This window comes from Acipenser ruthenus, chromosome 8, assembly GCF_902713425.1.
Source record: "Acipenser ruthenus chromosome 8, fAciRut3.2 maternal haplotype, whole genome shotgun sequence".
Classification (NCBI taxonomy): domain Eukaryota; kingdom Metazoa; phylum Chordata; class Actinopteri; order Acipenseriformes; family Acipenseridae; genus Acipenser; species Acipenser ruthenus.
Window position 1 is genome coordinate 1931890 of NC_081196.1, and position 18540 is coordinate 1950429.

Below are 18540 nucleotides of genomic sequence, written 5' to 3' on the forward strand. Positions count from 1 at the left end.
CCCCCAAAAGAAAATGAACCAACAGTGTGAATGATTTTTTAATAAGGTTGTGTGCTTGGATGTAAACTTTTAAAAAGTCTTTTTTTTTATACAAACATTCCAGATTCTTATTTTTTTTCAGCCAGTATATTTATTAGGGGTGGACTGACACTCGCACTCACACCCATGATTGCCTTTAAGAAGTCCAGCCGTCTCCGCGTACAGGAACACCTCCTAAGAGAACACTCCGGCTAGGGAACACCCTTGTGCTGAAACGGAATGTTCCCATTGGAAATGCTCCGCTATAGGAACAGGAACGTTTCTTATAAAGAACAGCTTTGTGGCACCGATAGCGATTCGTTGCTCAGCGAGGGTAATCTAGAGCTGCTTCTGCATTTTTTAACTTGCGGAGGGCGGTGCTGTGTCAGTAATCATTGCGTTAAAATGCATTCTCGTATCCACGGTTACCATTGGAGCCGCCGCTGCATTCTCACCGTATGTAGGGGTGTTTTGTTAATTTAGTTTACTAGCATACGCTTGCCTCTTGCTTTTCTCCTACTTATTCTGTTCATTTGATATGCTGAGGCACGTGCGTCATGACATAAGTAATAAATACATTAGTATTATTATTATTATTTATTTCTTAGCTGACGCCCTTATCCAGGGCGACTTACAATTGTTACAAGATATCACATTATTTTTACATACAATTACCCATTTATACAGTTGGGTTTTTACTGGAGCAATCTAGGTAAAGTACCTTGCTCAAGGGTACAGCAGCAGTGTCCCCACCGGGATTTGAACCCACGACCCTCCGGTCAAGAGTCCAGAGCCCTAACCACTACTCCACACTGCTGATTCAAAACGTGACTGGCCTTGGCACATTGTGTCCGGTGGTCAACTCTCTTTGCTTGCTTCCCGAGGGGTGTTCTCTTAGACACAGATATTTCTGTATGATTAAAAACATTCATTCATTGTGTTGATTCCAAAACAAGAAAAGCTACCCTTCCCTCACCTTTACAATTGAGTACGATTGAATGGCAATTGACTTCCGCACTGAGTGCTTTGAAAGCCAGTGATTGGTAAATTGTAAAGGTGAGGGAAGGACAGCTTTTCTTGTTTTGAAATCAACACATTAATGAATGAATGAATGTAATAAATCCCTGCTGATAAACACCTCTTAAAGGCAGTTATGAGTATGGGTATCCGCACACTCCTAATATCTATGAATACATTACCCAATACATTTTTCATGAATACAGTGTGCAGTCATTAAGTAAACAGCTATAGCTCTATACCTGAAATCTTCCATTGAGCGCTCTGCTTCCAAATCTGGGAAGTGGCTGAAGAAGAGAAAAGCTGCAGTCATTCGAAACAGCAGTCAGCATCATTACCATGCAGTCCAGAAATATGGCACGAATGATACTTTATCCAGCTCATTTAAAATAAAACAATATTTAAATATTCGGGTCAGTTTAGAAAGACTATTCGAACATGTAAAGCCAAACTCAAATCAAAAGTATTTATTTAACCAGGACAGAACCCTTGAGATACACATCTCATTTCAAGGGGGTCCTGGCAAGAAATAACATTATAAAATCAATGGCAAAAAAAGAGACAAATCATTCAAACAGGACAAAAAACCCTTAAAACAGTCAGAAAAGTTGCAACCTTGTTATAATAAGCTCCTTGAAAGCCACGCCAAATTCAACAATCATACACCCAAAAACATGCAAGCATGGCCCTGGGCTTGTTCTGACTTACCCATAGGTGATTCCTGCAATCGTACACCCAAAAACATGCAAGCATGGCTCTGGGCTTGTTCTGACTTACCCATAGGTGATTCCTGCAATCGTACATTTTTTAAAATGCATGATGTTACACGTCAGTGTCCCGGTCTTATCAGAAAATAGGTACTTCACCTGGAAGACAATTAAAACAAAAACTTCAGGAGGAAAACATTATTACTTGTGTATGAGACAAAAGCTCAAGTTTGTAGACACTTCAACTCTGTGCTTATTATAACCAGAAAGCCGCTGCTGTCACTATCTCACCTGCCCCAGCTCCTCGTTTAGGTTTGAAGTCCTGGCCATGGCTGGCGTGTCTGTTTCACTGTAATACATCTCCGTGTCCTGAAAGAAAACAGAATTCGAACAGTGTTGTCCCCCTTGGAGATTTGCATGCACAGCATGTACTCCACAATTAGTGGTGTTAATCCCCACAGACCTGCTCATACTTTAGACTTCCTATTTTCCGCTAGCTATCCTAGGGGCTGCATATGATAACCAGAAATAAAATGAACTCAGACCTCCTTTCCTATATCAGTGCAAGTGTCTGCAAACTCCTGTCACACACATGGCTGTGAACGGAGCTCAAAAGTGGACACCTGCAGGGCTGGCCTTTGTCCTCCAGAGGCCGGCAGCTCGCTAACATTCACTCTAGAGTTCCTGGGTGTGGAAGAGGAAGCTGGCTTGGTCGTGGGATCGGAAGACGCCCTGTGGTCCTTCAGCTATCCTAGGCTCGGGTCCAAGGGTCTTGGATTTTAAAACTAGTTACATACACTCACCCTTCTCAGAATTGGTGCAGCCTCTACCTTTCATAAACTTTTGGTTCATCACCGAGCTCCTTGTGACTGATGGAATTGCAGACTTGGGAGTATTATTATTATTATTATTATTATTATTATTATTATTATTATTATTATTATTATTATTATTTGGTTGGTTTTCCATCTGATGCAGCGAGGGTTGGAGGATCTCTATGAAACAGTGTTGTGTTACCGCAGACATACCCAGTTAATGAACAGGGCTTGAGTGAACTTGACCACTTCCAGTGTGACCAGCAAGCTGATAGGGATCAGGTTGTTGTACAGGATGATGAAAGTGAGCAGGTTGTACCAGAAGTTGTTGGAGATTTGCGCTGTGTCTAGGAAGAGAGGAACAGATCATTTACACACAGTCCAGAGACGAGGGACCATTCACATGCAAGAATTACACTCACTAGGAAACAAACACACGACAGTCAAAACACACACACTAGCCTGCAAAATAACCCCAAGAAACCACATTTATTATGAATCACTGCCCTTTCATAGGTCTCTGGTATGAAAGACTCACACACTGTGGTGAACGTGTATTTGATTATTTTGTTATCGACATGTGACGTTTTATGGGAAGTGCTGAAAATAATGCATGAAGGCTGGTGAGTAAACAGATGCATTTATTCTGAATTCTCAAAGGAGGGCGTGCAGGCAAACTGAGCAATAAAGGACTCAAGTGTTTTCAGTTTCGGTTGTGTAAGAGCAGCTAAAACACAGCAAGATCTTGAGGGAATGTGTCTTCAAGATTCATCATTGATATCATTGACATGCCACCTGCACGAAAAACTCAGGAGGTGCAAATTTCAATTTCCGCTCAGTAATCAGTGATATAGAAAAACATAGGCACTCGTGTGAAAATGTTAGACCACTTTGTGCTTTAATTAGCCACCTTATGCATTTTACCATTAGTGGCTGTGTTCATTTTCATTTTCTCTGGCGTATTAAAGTTGTCGATTCACAAATTTGCCTGTTTTGATCCAATATTTTCGGCTGCAGTGGTTTGGTTTCACATGCACAGCCAATCCCAACTCCAGCAGCAATGGGGTGCTGTGACAGCTGAGCACCCTGCTGTCTATCCAGAGACTGTGTTGCTGCTCTGAGCGTGGAGCCCTCACCAGATCTGAAGAGGTACCAGTCCTCCTCTGTGTGCTCCTTGTTCCAGAGGGCAGCCCCCACAGCGCTGACCAGCGCCATGACCAGCAGGATGCAGAACAGCACCAGGATCTGCATGTTGGTCACTCTCTCCACGTTCGAGCGCTTCAGGGGAGCCTTCGTGGAGTTCTGTTGGAATGATGAACAGTGGGGACGGTTCCTGAGCACAGGTTATAAAGACACTAAGCACCGTCTTCATGTTCAATTGTATTTTCGAATACAATGAATATCATGTCCTGTTTACAGGGCCTCAGTCTTATAATTGTATGTTTTCCCTGACAGATACCAATTTGTTTTCATACCATATCAATTTCATTTACATAGCGTGTGCAAGCATCTCATGGTGCTTTAAAAAAACAACAAGCCAAAAGGGCTCCGAACTGCTCGCTAGTGAAAGGCCAAATCAAAGACATATGTTTTGAGCTTAGATATAAAATACTGACAGACACAGCATTCTAGATACAATCTGGAAGTGAGTTCCAAAGTGAAGGAGCTCAAAAACTGAATGTCCTTGAACCATAGGTTTTCAAAAGAGCTCTTGGAATAACCAAAGCAGACACAGTAAATAAAAAAAGCTAATCAAACTGTCAAAAAGTCTTCTGTGCAGTTCTATTAGCCTGTCAAACAAAGCACTGGGCCTGAATTCTGCCTGGCTACTGATTGTCTTGGAAAGGGGGCTGACCTGCATGAGCTTGGTGTCGTGTCCAGTGTAAACTACAATTCCCACAACCCACTGGGTGTTCCTCAGCTGGGCTCCTCGCAGTAGAACCAGGTCTGGACCCAATGGTGCAGGACTGGAAGTAAACCACACACAGAAACACAACCAGGCTTCTCAGTATTTTTTTTATTGAGTCATCACCAAAAAATGCACTAGATATAAAGTGAAACGTGCACTACTACTGTAAGCTGCCTGTTTAAATGAAGCCAGCATGGAGGGTACAGTACTGCTGAAATGTCATTCCTTGCACCACTAAGATGTTAACTTCCCCAGCTTAACATGCATTCAACTATGCGTCACTATAACCTCAGATACAACCCCAGAAACTTCCCTTGACATAAAAAAGAATCAAACAAAGAGCCTGCGCCATGCAGTTTATATCTGCTACCAAGCCAAGGCATTGTGTTGCAGCATGCTGTACTGCACCTGTAATTATCCAGACGCAGAGTTCCAGTGAAGTCATACAGATGCCCGTTGGGCCCTTCACATTCCAGCTTCCCTGTGACCGCCATCAGATCCTCCTGGGATTGGAAGCTGGCAGTCTGAGATAAGCCCTGCAGAAGGAAACACATCCATAAGTAACTGTGTGTTTGTGTGACAGGTTGTCCTAGGCATTTCTAGTCTGCCATCATTTTCCTTGTTTTTTTTAACACACTCTGCTATACTGGTCTTTACAATGTTTGCCTGTGTTGTACTGTGGTTTCACTACACGTTATTACCCTCTGCTGTGGGACCCTTTCAAAAGGGAAGTCACGGAGACCTGCTGCTTTCCCATGAATGTTGCACAATAGCAGCACATAGCCTTACTGTATCTAGGTTGAACACATACATTTGCAGACTCTGCATACAAAGGTATTTTCACATTGTGTGGCCAGTCTGCAGTGTACAGTATGCAACACAGCGCAGGCTCACACACACTCCGATAGGGAAAGTGTGAGAACGTCTCTATGCAATACTATCGAGAGGCAAATATACAGACATATATTCCCCCTTATATCATTTCATTTTGGGGTTTAGTCCAAGTTGGATTGCAAGCTACACTTGTGTGCAAATCTATAAGAACACCCCATTGCTTCTGCAGTTTTGATTTGTAGTGCATATGAAATCAAACCACTGGAACAAAAAATCTTGGAAAATTGTCAAAATAGGCAAATTAGCGATTGTCTAATTTAATTGATGACTTTAATAAGCCACACATGCAATTCATTTAAAATAGTAAGAGAAATGGAACACAGAGCCGCAAATGGTTAAATGCATGAGACTTTTAGAAGTTGTTTAAGATGCCTAATTAAAGCACATAGTGGTCTAACATTTTCACACATGAGTGCCTATTGTTTCTATATCACTGATTACTGACAGGAGATTGTAATTCTCCTCCCAGAGGTTTTCATGCAGGTGGGTATATAAAGAATATCAATGACACATCTTGAGGTGTTCTAATATATTTGCACACCAGTGCATATAAAGATACGAAGCTGTAGCCTAACTCTTTATATAGCCCCTATCTTGCTCCAGCAGCTGCTTTCAGAGGCAGGTATTGCTGCTGTCAGTAGCGGGCGGTCCAGTACAGCAATGCTTAGCTCAGCCACCCTGTCCCGGTGGGGCGGAGTGCTTACCTGTCGTATTTTAAGATTGGTCTCCCCGTCCAGGTTGGACGTCTCTATGTAGCACATTGCCTGGGGCTCGCTGTGAAGCAACAAAGGCACACGAGATCACTGGGAAGGGCCTGCACTCGGCTCACCACAAAACACTGTTTATATTGCAGAGTAAGCACCATGTTTCAACACATACCCACCCGTACCTGAAACCATTCACTGAGCAGGGAATCAATTCTGCACTACGAGGGGCAATACTACTACTACTACTACTACTACTACTACTACTACTACTACTACTACTACTACTACTACTACTACTACTACTACTAATAATAATAATAATAATAATAATAATAATAATAATAATAATAATAAATAGGATTATTGCTATTGCTGCTGTGCTGTAGATCTTAATTACATATTAGTCAATGTATTTTACAGTTCTTGTATCCTGATAAAAATTGGGTCATAAGACTCCCATCAATGGGGAGCTAATCCTCCACAAAGCCTCCCCTGACCCTCCCCAGTTTAACAGGAGGCCCCACTGCTCCCTGGGAAGGATGACGTCACTAATCTTCCTCAAGGTGCCCTCATTGCAGCTCAGCGCATGAGAATCCACTCTGTGCCGTTCCCTTTGGGGAGGGACACTGCCAGACCCCTCACACATTGTACTGTAACCTCACTGCTATATACTGCTTGTCAGTATTCAGAGTTCTGTGCTCTGTGTTAACCCTTTCAGTCCTGGCTGGACCTCAACAAGGCAAACTGAGATCACTAGTGAAGATCAGGTCCTGAATTAGGTCAAAGCACCTTCACACAGACTAATCAAACTCAAAGGAAGAAAAGCAAAACTACTTCGAATGATTTCAAACATCATTAAACATTCAAACATCATTACAAAAAATAAGAGCATACATTTCGAAGCTCTCTGAAGGGTCCACAAATGGTCCAAGCTGACAATAAAAATCATGTCACAAGAAGAACTGCATTATTCTCGTGGTAAGACACTGAAGTACCCGTGGCTGAGGTACACTTGTGGTTTTGCATATGAACTGCAATCGGAAAGCAGCGGTTAATCCACAGGAAAAACATTTTGGGAATCACACTTTGAAACGTGCTTGCATTCCAGTTGGTTTTAAATAGTGAAAATGAACAATATGGGCAGACCTCTTACTGTAGCAAGTCCCTAGGGCCATGGGTATCCCCAGGTAACCCTCCCTTGCTGATCCCTACAATTTAATCAGCTGATCACAAAAGCCACTACAGAGATTAAAGTGTTTAATAATTTAAACCTACCTATTCTGCAAACAAAGGTTTGGGTTTCGGCTGTACAGTACGTGTTGAAACATGGAGAGCACGCTGTGTATTTTGTAAAACATGCAGAAGCTGGGCTGGTGCCCACACTGGTGGTTTAACATGCGGTGGGATATAAACCCCAATTAGGAGATGCCAGCCAGTCATGCGTCATTTTGGAATAAATTAAATATGCAATCACTTTTAATTCAAAACCCATTCTGTAACTGCAATATTCACTGTTATAGTGCAGTCACAGCGAATGCAGTTGTATTGTTGCCACCAGCAGTGTTAACCCCCATGAAACACCAAGCAACTTTCAGGTATCTTCAAGCACTTTTTTACCAAGTTGTTTGAATCAAAACTTTTTAGAAATGCTATTTAACTCTTTACATGGGGAAAATTGCTTGAAAATGTCCCATACAACTAGCTGCTTGAAATGCTGTCTGAAAAAGCTGCAAGACAGCTGCCCTGAGTTTCACAGACTTATTGAGACCCAGCAGGCGAATGACTGCGAAGACCAGCCACGACATCATGATTTGAACAATTCTGAACCCCAATGCAATAGATGGTTACAGCAATGGAGGTTTACAGCAATGGAACATGATTAGAAGGAATCCAATACCACAAAGCAGCAAGATAAAGCACAGTGCTGTCTGCAGCCTCTCACTCCGGATAGGGAAATGCACGCAGTCACACGGAATAATATCTGACCTGGAGGATACAATGACCATGTCAGCCGGAAGATGCTGCCCATTGGTGACCTTCACAATGTCTCCTACTGCCACCTAGTGACGGAGGGGCAGCATTGCGGAGGCATGGAGAAAGACAGAGGAAAGAAAAGAATGCAGAACAGACTCAGAGTTATGAAGCATCCACAGGCGCCTGGCTATTAGTTACAGCAAGAGAGAAAAGTGCTTGTTAATGAACAGACAGCATTGCGCAAAAATGGAAAGCTATTTGCTGCAAAAAATACACATTTCTTAAAATACAGGGGAGTGCTTTTTACAGTGATTTATTTGCTAAATACCCGACACAGGTTTCTAAAAGCGGGTACTTTGCTGGTATGAACATACAGTTTTCTGTTTTGAAGAACCCCACGGCACACTAAACAGAATACTGTAACCTGAGTACACTGCAAATATTGTATATAATCCCTGACCTATACTGTATGTAATACACAGAAATGATCCCAAAATGTGTCAAACGGGTGTGCGTTATATTCTGAGAATTACAGTACGCTCTGTCCTGCTGGTGGCTTTCAAAACTGTATTTGCCAGCTTTCAATTGGCAAGTATGAACAGGTCTTTGTTTATCTGTATCGCTAAACAATACATATTTCAGGACTGATGTTTAAGCTTAAAATGCTGGGAGGCAGACATGAGGAGACTGGAAAAGATCAACATTGCACTTATTGACTAATCCGGGGGACTAATCAGAGGATAGAAAGCAGAATGCTAACCCATGATTACAGATATACACGTCAATATACTCTCTCTCGTATGCTTTGACACGTGGAGTGTGGCTATTAGAAGGTCGGTCAAGAAAAACAATTGCATTTTAATGTTCAGTCAAGGAAAGGAAACACGACTGAATGATCTGCTTAACAGAAAGGACTGCTTTGGGCTAATAGAGCAGTGATACAGTCCTCTTAACTTCAGCAAGGCAGAGAAGCTGTACCTGCCTGGAGAAAGCTAGCAAAACTGAAATTCAATATAGCAAAGCTAACAACACACACCAGGCAATCTGGAGACATTCCTACTCATTGCAATCCATGTCCTTGCATCTAGTTACGCTACACTGATGTACAATCTTTTCCAAATTGAATAAGAAATTATATGGAAAACTACAACAAAAACAGACGAGAAAGCGGCACACAATGAAAATATCTCTACAGTTCTTTTTTTAATGATAAATGTACAGCTCTGAATGGTTTTCTATTGCTGTGATTTATACTATATTTTATGATTTACATACCAAGCTGTGCTAGCAGGCTCAATCTAAGAGACAGCTATGTATCATACAGCCACAGTACCAGCCGTACAAGTCATGCATCTGTGCAATTCAATCACATGATGCATTACTTAGCTCATCCCTGCTGAAACAAAAATAATTGAATTCCCAAAATCTCTTTTCATTTTCCATACATCATGCATGATTTGAACTCTTAGTAAAAGTAACATGACTATGCCTTTATGCTGCATTGGCTTTCGCTTCACAGCAGCAAGTGATTACTGATTACTGACTCTCATAAGTCAAGAGTCATTTTACTGAAAGAGTTCAAGCTGAAAACCCACATACCTGTTTCCATATCACAGTCTGCCAAACTCCATTTCTTAAAACTGAAAAAAAAGGAATAAATGTGATGTTCTATAACCACAGATCAGACAACGCGTTTGACCGAGACCAAGGCCACCACAGAGTTTACAGCACACACCCCATATTAACTGTATTGGAAATGAATGTTCGGATTACCTGTCGTTTTCTTTTTGTTTACTGTGTTGTCTGCCTTGTGTCTTTTCTGTTGCAAAAAGAAATAAGAGTGAAATATATGCTGGATTTCATTGAGAATTGTTATCACTGCTTTCCCCTTTGGCTCTCGTAGTAACAGCACTGCTGTTTGGAGTGCAGCTCTAGTCATGCAAGCATAGTTTGAATCTTGACAGTGCCAAGTTGCGAATACATGTAACTCAAGCTGGATTCATTCAACACTGAATGTTTGTTTAAGTCAACCACAACCACACTCCATGGAAACATGTATATAGAAGACAGCCGCGCACTGAATGTGGGGCTAATGTACCTAAGAGCCTGCATGAATTAGTCAGACAGATAATGAGCTCTGTAAATCCATGCTTAATTCCTGGAGACATGAGCGGGTAGTTTTGTGAAAAGGGTTTTGTTTGTATGAGAAGAGCCTGAATAATTGACATGTAATGTATAGGAGAGCACACTTACATAGTCTTCTATGATCTCTTTGATCCCAGCCACCGTCAGGATGAACAGGAACGGTACCAAAGTGGTGTACCTTCCTGTAGGAGACACATCTGGGATTTGCTAAAAAAACATACACAGAATCAATAACAGTACACAGTATCAATAACATTCATGTTCTCCACCAAAAGCATAAATAACACTTGACATGGTATAAATTAAAGGGCGGACTAATGCCACTGTCCCTGGGGGATCCCCAGCCAAGATTGACAACTTGGTGCAGCCAGGATGCAAACCTGCACTCTCCTGAATGCATGACTCACCAACACACCACACGGCCGTGCCTTTGCCAGGTGAGCCAAACCAACTCTCTATTCAAATGTCAGACGCTACGCAGAGCTGGGATATTGTGCATAGCCCCACCTGGTGGCCCATACTGTATTTATTGCAATAACGCTTTTATTTTTAAAAAGATTAATGTTTCTCTTGAATGGAGCTAATCCTGCATTGCACCTCACAGTCTGCAAGCAGGGCAAACTAATGTAAAACCTCAGCTATACAGTATTAACAAAGGCAGTGTTTAGCATTAGAACAGACGTACAATACTTCTTTTAGAAGCATACATGCATCAGTAAGCACTTATATACAGACTATTGTGTTGCTATTGTCTACCCATCAGTACCTGAAAGGGATACATTACACGGTGCAATGCCATGAATCTGCACACCCATTGCCAGCTACAGGAGTGAACAATGGTGCTGCTGAAGGCTGATCCTCTTAGGGGAGTGGATGGCTCAGTCTAGTGGCAGGGGAGTGGATGGCTCAGGAAACAGCATACAAGTCCTTTAACCTCTGCACTGCTAGCTCAGGTTTAGGTCAACAGAAACTAACAGTAACACATTACCTGGTGACGGCTACAAAGGGGACCAATGTAAAATTAATTCTGATCATTTATAATGTAGTAGATGATGTTGATCACATGTATAAAGCATGCATTCATGCATTAATGAACACTTCTCACAATCCCCTGGTGGGCGAGTAAGAGGGTATGAATTCACTGTTTATTCTTCACTAATTCATACCCCCTCACTCGCCCATCAGGGATTGTGAGAAGTGTTCATTCATGCATGAATGCATGCTTTATACATGTGATCAGCATCATTTGATACAAAGGAACGTGGAATGAATACTGAATTAACAGGGCTGAATTCAAAATGAATTAGTTCAAGAACAGAAGATATTCAGGTGTTATTCAGCCGTAATTCATAATGAATTTGCAGCCCCTATTTTAAAGTGTTCCCACCTAACCAATGGCCCCCGGACATGCTGTGTGTATTTGTTGATAATCCGTACCTGCATTAAGGCAATGAAGAGGAAGAATGCATTGGCGGCCCTCCTGATTTGTTCATACAGGAATCGAGGAAGGAATGTCAGCACCCCGTACTTGGTTGTACTGTGGAGCAGAAACAGAGAGAGATGGCTCATGAAACATTTAGATATTATCCTGCTTCAAAACTTACTGGAGCACATCAGAAAGAGATAGGCACAGATCCAGACAATGAAACAGAGCTGTGGAAAACCACAGGGACAGAGAGACAATACTCACTGTGGAAAAACACAGGGACCGAGAGACAATACTCACTGTGGAAAACCACAGGGACAGAGAGACAATACTCACTGTGGAAAACCACAGGGACAGAGAGACAATACTCACTGTGGAAAACCACAGGGACAGAGAGACAATACTCACTGTGGAAAACCACAGGGACAGACAAAACCACAGGGACAGAGAGACAAAACTCGATATCAAGCCTCGCAGCGGTTATAGTGCAGGAAATAATTGTAAAACTTTACATTGTGTCAATAATTACTGTGTAATTACTCTAATTACGAACCTTGATCCTTTGAGGTCAGGACACAGTGGTGACTTGATAAAAGCATTAGCGTGGCTGCAGAGAGGGTCAGTCATTAGAGGAAGCCTTCTGTCCGGTCATTAACCAATCAGCTGCTTCCTCTAATACCTGTGACATGCTTTGACCCTGCTGAAGTGAATTGAACTGGCAAGTATAAGAGAATAAAAGAAAGTATGGCATGCAAACATTATGTGCCAGATTTCACTTCAGGGTGCATATGGGAGACCTGCACAGAGACTGAAAGAGCAGGACAGGTGGTATTTAGGAAATTATTTCAATAGCTACAGTATAAGCCTTTTAAATAAAATCGACAAGAACAGAACAAAGAAAGTCTGAAAACAACATTATAGCTAAAGGCAAAATCCAACAGCGCAGCATATAATAATCAAACCAATCAGGCAATCAATCAATAAGTGCTTTTCCCAGAACTGCCAAGCCAGCCAATAATCCTACGAATCAGGCAATCAATCAATAAGTGCTTTTCTTAGAACAGTCGAGCCAGCCTTGGAATACGCGTGTACAATGCACTCTCTTAAACAGAAATAAACAATCCGAGATGCGTCTTGTTTTCTGCCAGGGGAGGGATCACGTTACAGGTTATAAGCAATCATAGAGTCAAACATCTTCTTTCACTTCACTGCACTTAGGTGTGATCCAGCTCTTACAAAGCAGGACACAGTCTTCCTTGGCCATGGTGCTGGCACGTATTATCATAAAGACTCTTGATCTAGCCTGTGTTACTTGGCTATATCTGTGGCTGGCAACGCACAATATAGAACAGATTCTGAACTCAGGTCAAAGCACCTTAGCACAAACTTACAAAAAAAAAAAGAAAAGAAAATGGTCTTTGTGTGATTGCACTGAGAGCCACTCTGAATGATGGCATTTATCATAGTAAGGTTTGGGGACACTTCAAAAATAAATAGACAGATGCCATTTGAAGGTACTTAAAGATGCTAAATGTGCACACCGGGATATTTTTAAGGTGACAGGTCTACAGCCAAATCAGACAAAGCAAAAGAGACCATGCCCTGCCAATTGCATAATAAAAACACTATTCCACAGGGATAAAAAGGAAGGCTGATAAACTCTTTCTCGTATCCAGCGGGAAGAAATGTCTGCTCCTTGCAGAACGGATTGCTTTTATATAGAGCACAGTGAAGAAGCAATGCACAACGTCTGTAATGCAATTAAGACTGTATTAGGGAGAAAAAAAGCCACTTACCCATCTCTCACGTGTCAAAGATCTACCCATCCTTTATCATATTGTATTAAACTGTGACGAAGGAGTATTTTACAGGTAAAAGCTACCTAGCCTTCTGATCAGTACAGGGTATTGAGGTTTGTACTTTCTTTGGTGCACAGCACATATTAAAATAAAACAGTGCTTATCATTCTGTCATCCATCCGTTCCTTATTAATGGTATAGTGGAAAGGACAGGGCAATCCTGACGCATTAGGATTACAGGAGGGTTGCGTTCAATAACCAGAGAAAGTTCATTCCAGTCAATGGCTGTCAATGCTGGTTACCTACTTACACATCACCAAGTTGAAAAACGGCTAAGCAACATTCTTCTACTATGTATGGATGTCAATTGTTTTTTTAAGTCGGACAGAAAACAGGGTGAGTGATGACGCTTGGGCCAGGTTTCCATAGGGAAGAGCCAAATACAGTAAGCAACACTTTGGTTGTGTTTAGTTTTTTCCCTTTAAAATGGGCCCCGCGGGCAGAGGAACAGGAGAGTTTCCAGACTCATGCCTCCCTGGAGGCACCGGGTGGGTCCTGTTATCACTGACACGTCAACTAAGTCATGTTGGCGCAAGGATTTTTCAATGCGAAACAGAAGCAATTAGATTTAAAGCACTCGTCTATCGAACATAGTCGTTGTGTGTGTATAAATATCTGTCCTCATGACAGGACGCATTCCTAAAAACACCTTGTTGCTCAACATTTAGCACCTGGAGAACTGGAGCAGGTGTACAGTAAGCGTAGCCACTGCCACCTGTCTGTGCAGGGCCTGGATTATTAGTACTGTATATGGTTGTAACGTGTATGCATGTATGCATGTAACCATGGGGAAAACATTGTAAACTTGCAAAAACACTGGGCAAAAATACTGTGGTAAACTTTTATAAGGGTTGATTCCGGCATTGTGTTACTACTTGTTGGAAAACATGAATAAGAATTGATTAGCAGTTTGCTAAGCATGTGGACTGGCAGAGCTCCACTCGTGTTATTTTCTGAAAAGCGACTGACACTGGAGATAGCGGAAGTATTTGCACATTCCATACGCATTCTAAGCTGGCCTTGGCATTGCTCGTTTGGCTAATGTAGCGGGGGATACTGTGAACAGCAAAACCACAGCAAGCGCAGCTTCAGTTAATAAACCATTGAAGTGATCAATTACAATCAACTAAATATAACTGATCCCACTTGAATGTGTTTGATTAAATGTAAGTGATCATTGCCTCTGTTTGAAATGAGGCTCTGATCACAGCAGGGGAATCACTGGGGAAAACCTTTATATAAATAAATAAACACACACACATGAATAACTGCAGTTATTTTATTACAACACAACACACTTTTCCTTCATCGTTTGCCTCGGGATAGGCCAATGGGTTTCATTTTCCAGTCCAAACTGTGCAGTACACAGAGTGTGGATGGTGTGCTGTTAGGAGTCTTTCCACTCGCTTTATGAAATAAAAACAGCTGTATTTGTATTAACACAATTCTCATTAACTGCTGTCAACCTCCAACAACCTAATGCGGAGCTCACTTGCATTCAACACCACCAGCCTCCACCCACATAGCACACAAGCCAACAGATCGCTTTAATACCTGCAATTGAAATTCAACAAGAGTGCGTCAAAAAAAAAGAAAGAACAGAAATGTCATGTGCATTGTTCTGTGGCTACGCAGGAATCGTCACTGCTGGTACTGTTCAGGACAGGTGCTGTGGGGTTTAGAGAGGAAGCACTGTACCCCTGCCACTAAATAAGCACGAAACTAGGAGCAAGCTTAGTGTGCAGTCTGACCTGTGACTGATGGTATAACTAGAGCTGTATACCTAGAGCTGTATAACTAGAGCTGTATACCTAGAGCTGTATACCTAGAGCTGTATAACTAGAGCTGTATACCTAGAGCTGTATACCTAGAGCTGTATAACTAGAGCTGTATACCTAGAGCTGTATAACTAGAGCTGTATACCTAGAGCTGTATACCTAGAGCTGTATACCTAGAGCTGTATAACTAGAGCTGTATACCTAGAGCTGTCTACAACGGAAGCAGATAGATCACAAACCATACAGTAGACGATTTTCATTGACTGCTGACCATGACTGGATTCAAAGCCAAGGCCTAAGGCTATCCTGTTTCCTGTTCAATAAACCAGCGTCTTCAGATGCCCCTGCTAATTCTGATTAGATAAGCGTAGAAAGGCTTCAAATTGGCCATGCAACCTCAAGCTTAAAAAAGCTAGAACAATCTGCCAGCATCCTGAATACAAGAGGGTGATCTACACTATCAAGAAAACCAAAAAAACTAAAAAAAAAGCAGTTTGGATAATGAGTCATGGTTTCTCCTTTCTAGTACATGGCTAACACATGTTCAGTTCCTAACCCTTTCCCCTTGTCTCTGTAGCCTACCTTCCAGGCATCCTTGCTTACCGCTCAGTCACGTCTGCCCATGCGTGGGTAACATCTGCACACTTTCATTAAAGATTGATTGATTTTCCCGGAGAAAGAAAAGCCCTCTTTCCGAGCCTCCTATAATTTTGCTATTGATACAGGAATACAATTCAAAGCATCTTTGAAAAACGATCAAGACACAAAGCAGAGGCACCGAGACTGAGCCAACTTCACAACATTTCGGTATGTTTAACATGCCTCTGTCGAGGGAAAGTGTTTGAAAACAAACAGCGCAGGTACTTATCACTTATTTCTATTTTATTGTGCTTGTGATGTCATTTACTACATGGTTAACAATGTAACAACCTCCTATTCCTTTCTATTTAAATCTTCAGTTTACATATAATGACAGCTGATTTTAGCTAGAGAAAGTTCTGGCACGTCCTCTACATAATGATACTGACAATAAGATATACAATTCTGTAATGCGGTGGAGCCAAGAGATTTATTGTCATACTATCAGACTTGGAAACTTACCATACTTCCCATGGAAACCGTCCAGAAACTAATAACCTCCTCAGTTAAGAAGATGTATCTCTCCTCAGGAACCTATTTAGTCGCTGCTCAGGACCTGTAGCTGGTATAAAACTGCGCAGGGGGCAATAATCGATGGGTGTCTATGGCCACATAAGTGCAATCAATAAAATACATGGGGTGCATGAAAAGGCCCTGATCTGCTTTGCTGAAACAAAATATTTTTATTCCAACGCGGTTTGTCAATAACCTCTTAAGAATGCATTATTACCTTGGAATGCATCTGAAAACAACACTGAGTGCCACCTCCAAAGACACAGTGCTGTGCCTCCTACAGGTCTTCACAAAAACAAAGGGAGAGAGCCAGGGCACCCATACTGTGTTTTAAAAATGAAACAAAGATCAAGGTTCTTACCACTCAGAATAGCAGCCAATGATGTTGTATAAGGATTGTCTAGTGCATAACCCTAACATGTTTCAAATCTATAATTAGGGCTTCTGATTTTCGGTGTTTTACTCCGGATGCAATTGATACCTGTCAATCCATTCGTGTCTCTCAATCACAACTGAGAAACGTGTTCATAGTCACATTGATTTCATTTCCCAGGTTCTGAAATGCATCGCTATCAGATAATGGTTTTGAGTCTCAATTCAAAACACACTCTTATAGTTTAGCTTTAAAAAAAAAAAAACTGTGTTTTTAAAAATGTGCAGTTCTTTATTCTCTTTTTCTGTAATGATATTTTAAATAATATAATGTAAAAAATAATTGTTTGACATTATATTATACCAAACTGTTTTTATTTTTGGTCTTACTTTGTTTTCACTCTGTTCTTTGGACTTTCTTTTGCATTGTCTTGTACGGTGTTTTGAGATACGTTTTCTATGAAAGGCACTAATAAAATGTGATTTGATTTGACTAATGATCTATATGAATGGTCCTCCTAATGTAGTTACAATGTAAAGCAGTACTCCAGCCATTTCATTACATACGATTTCAATAACCTGCCCATTTCCTAATAAAGGATTTTAGTAACGCGAATAATACCATTTGTGAAAAAGCAGTTTGAAGATGTCATTATAACCCCTATGAGGAGCTGCCTTCCCGTTTGGGCACACAGTCTGGGGCTCAGCTTACTTACACTGAGTGCACATAAAGAGAACCAGCTCAGGAAAATGCAGTAAACAGACACCAAGGAATGCATACTACACTGCATCAACAGAGCATCAAAAAGTATGGCACTTTCTCTCTGTGCCATGTAATGTACTAATCAGAGAAAAGGCGCTTTTACTGAAAGCTGTTCACCACCGCATTGCCAGCAAGGGCAACACGATGGATTTGGAACAAATACTTCCCAGTGGTTTGGATGATAAGGTAATGTGACACACAAGGGCTGGCATGGTGCCATGGTTGGTGCCATGGTTGGTGCCATGGTTGGTGCCATGGTACTGCCAGTCTGCACTGGCTCACAGCACTGTTATATCATTGGAATGCAATATTATAACAATGTTACCACGGTAGTAACAGGAGTGCCGAAGACAGTCCCAGTGACTGAAGTGAGGACTGTACAGAACAGCCAGGCTCACTAGTATGAGCAGCTACAGACCTGCGGCACTACCTTCACGTGCACTACCTTGCTCACAACACAGGGGGCAGTCTCGTACTGACTGTTTCCATCCTGCTCTTGCCTCCTACACATTTTCATACTTTTTAAAATAATCAGATTTGACTCCAGTATCTGAACAGGGGTATAACTGTTACACCTTAGACAGATACTTAGGTTGTGTTGAAACGTGGCATACTCTAAGGAGCAGCACTCTAAAACATAGATAAATAAATATCTTAAACAAACAGGCAGTTCCCACTGTCTGCAACCCTGTGTGTGCTTACTGAGCAGCCCCATCGCCTAACACACTTCAAACCCACGCAAAACACAGGAAGAGCCGGATTTCACAAACCTTGAGCAATGCTTTGTTTTTTTTTCGTAGGTGGTTTTATGATCCATTATGCATTTACCATATTTGTATGGTTTGCCTTTAATATATTTTTTACATTTGCTTTACCACACCTCTGTTCGCTTTGCGATGGTTACTTTTTACCGGGCTTGATGACACTTTGCTATGCGTTTACAGTGTGGAACTTTTTAAAAGGCGATAATTTACTTCGCTCCCCCCATTTAATAAACGTACAGC

At 41.6% G+C, this 18540-nt stretch overlaps 1 protein-coding gene across 5 annotated transcripts in view; it reads right to left on the bottom strand.

Moving 5' to 3' along the window:
• Positions 1–18540, bottom strand: part of LOC117962654 (phospholipid-transporting ATPase IB-like) — a 140106-nt gene that overhangs the window by 104731 nt on the left and 16835 nt on the right. For 4 of the 5 annotated variants that reach the window (XR_009329304.1, XM_059027992.1, XM_059027994.1 and 1 more), the window contains 13 exons: positions 11624–11723; positions 10295–10393; positions 9815–9860; positions 9641–9681; positions 8054–8127; positions 6065–6134; positions 4875–5002; positions 4413–4524; positions 3694–3859; positions 2771–2904; positions 2034–2111; positions 1813–1901; positions 1278–1322 (listed from right to left, as the gene is read on the bottom strand). Coding sequence is in view for 4 of the 5 variants with exons in the window: in XM_059027992.1 (XP_058883975.1) it covers positions 1278–1322; positions 1813–1901; positions 2034–2111; positions 2771–2904; positions 3694–3859; positions 4413–4524; positions 4875–5002; positions 6065–6134; positions 8054–8127; positions 9641–9681; positions 9815–9860; positions 10295–10393; positions 11624–11723 (1182 nt within the window). In the remaining variant the exon portion in view is untranslated. Of the gene's footprint in view, positions 1–1277; positions 1323–1812; positions 1902–2033; positions 2112–2770; positions 2905–3693; positions 3860–4412; positions 4525–4874; positions 5003–6064; positions 6135–8053; positions 8128–9640; positions 9682–9814; positions 9861–10294; positions 10394–11623; positions 11724–18540 lie in introns of those variants that run through there. The other variant, XM_059027995.1, reaches the window with a different exon arrangement.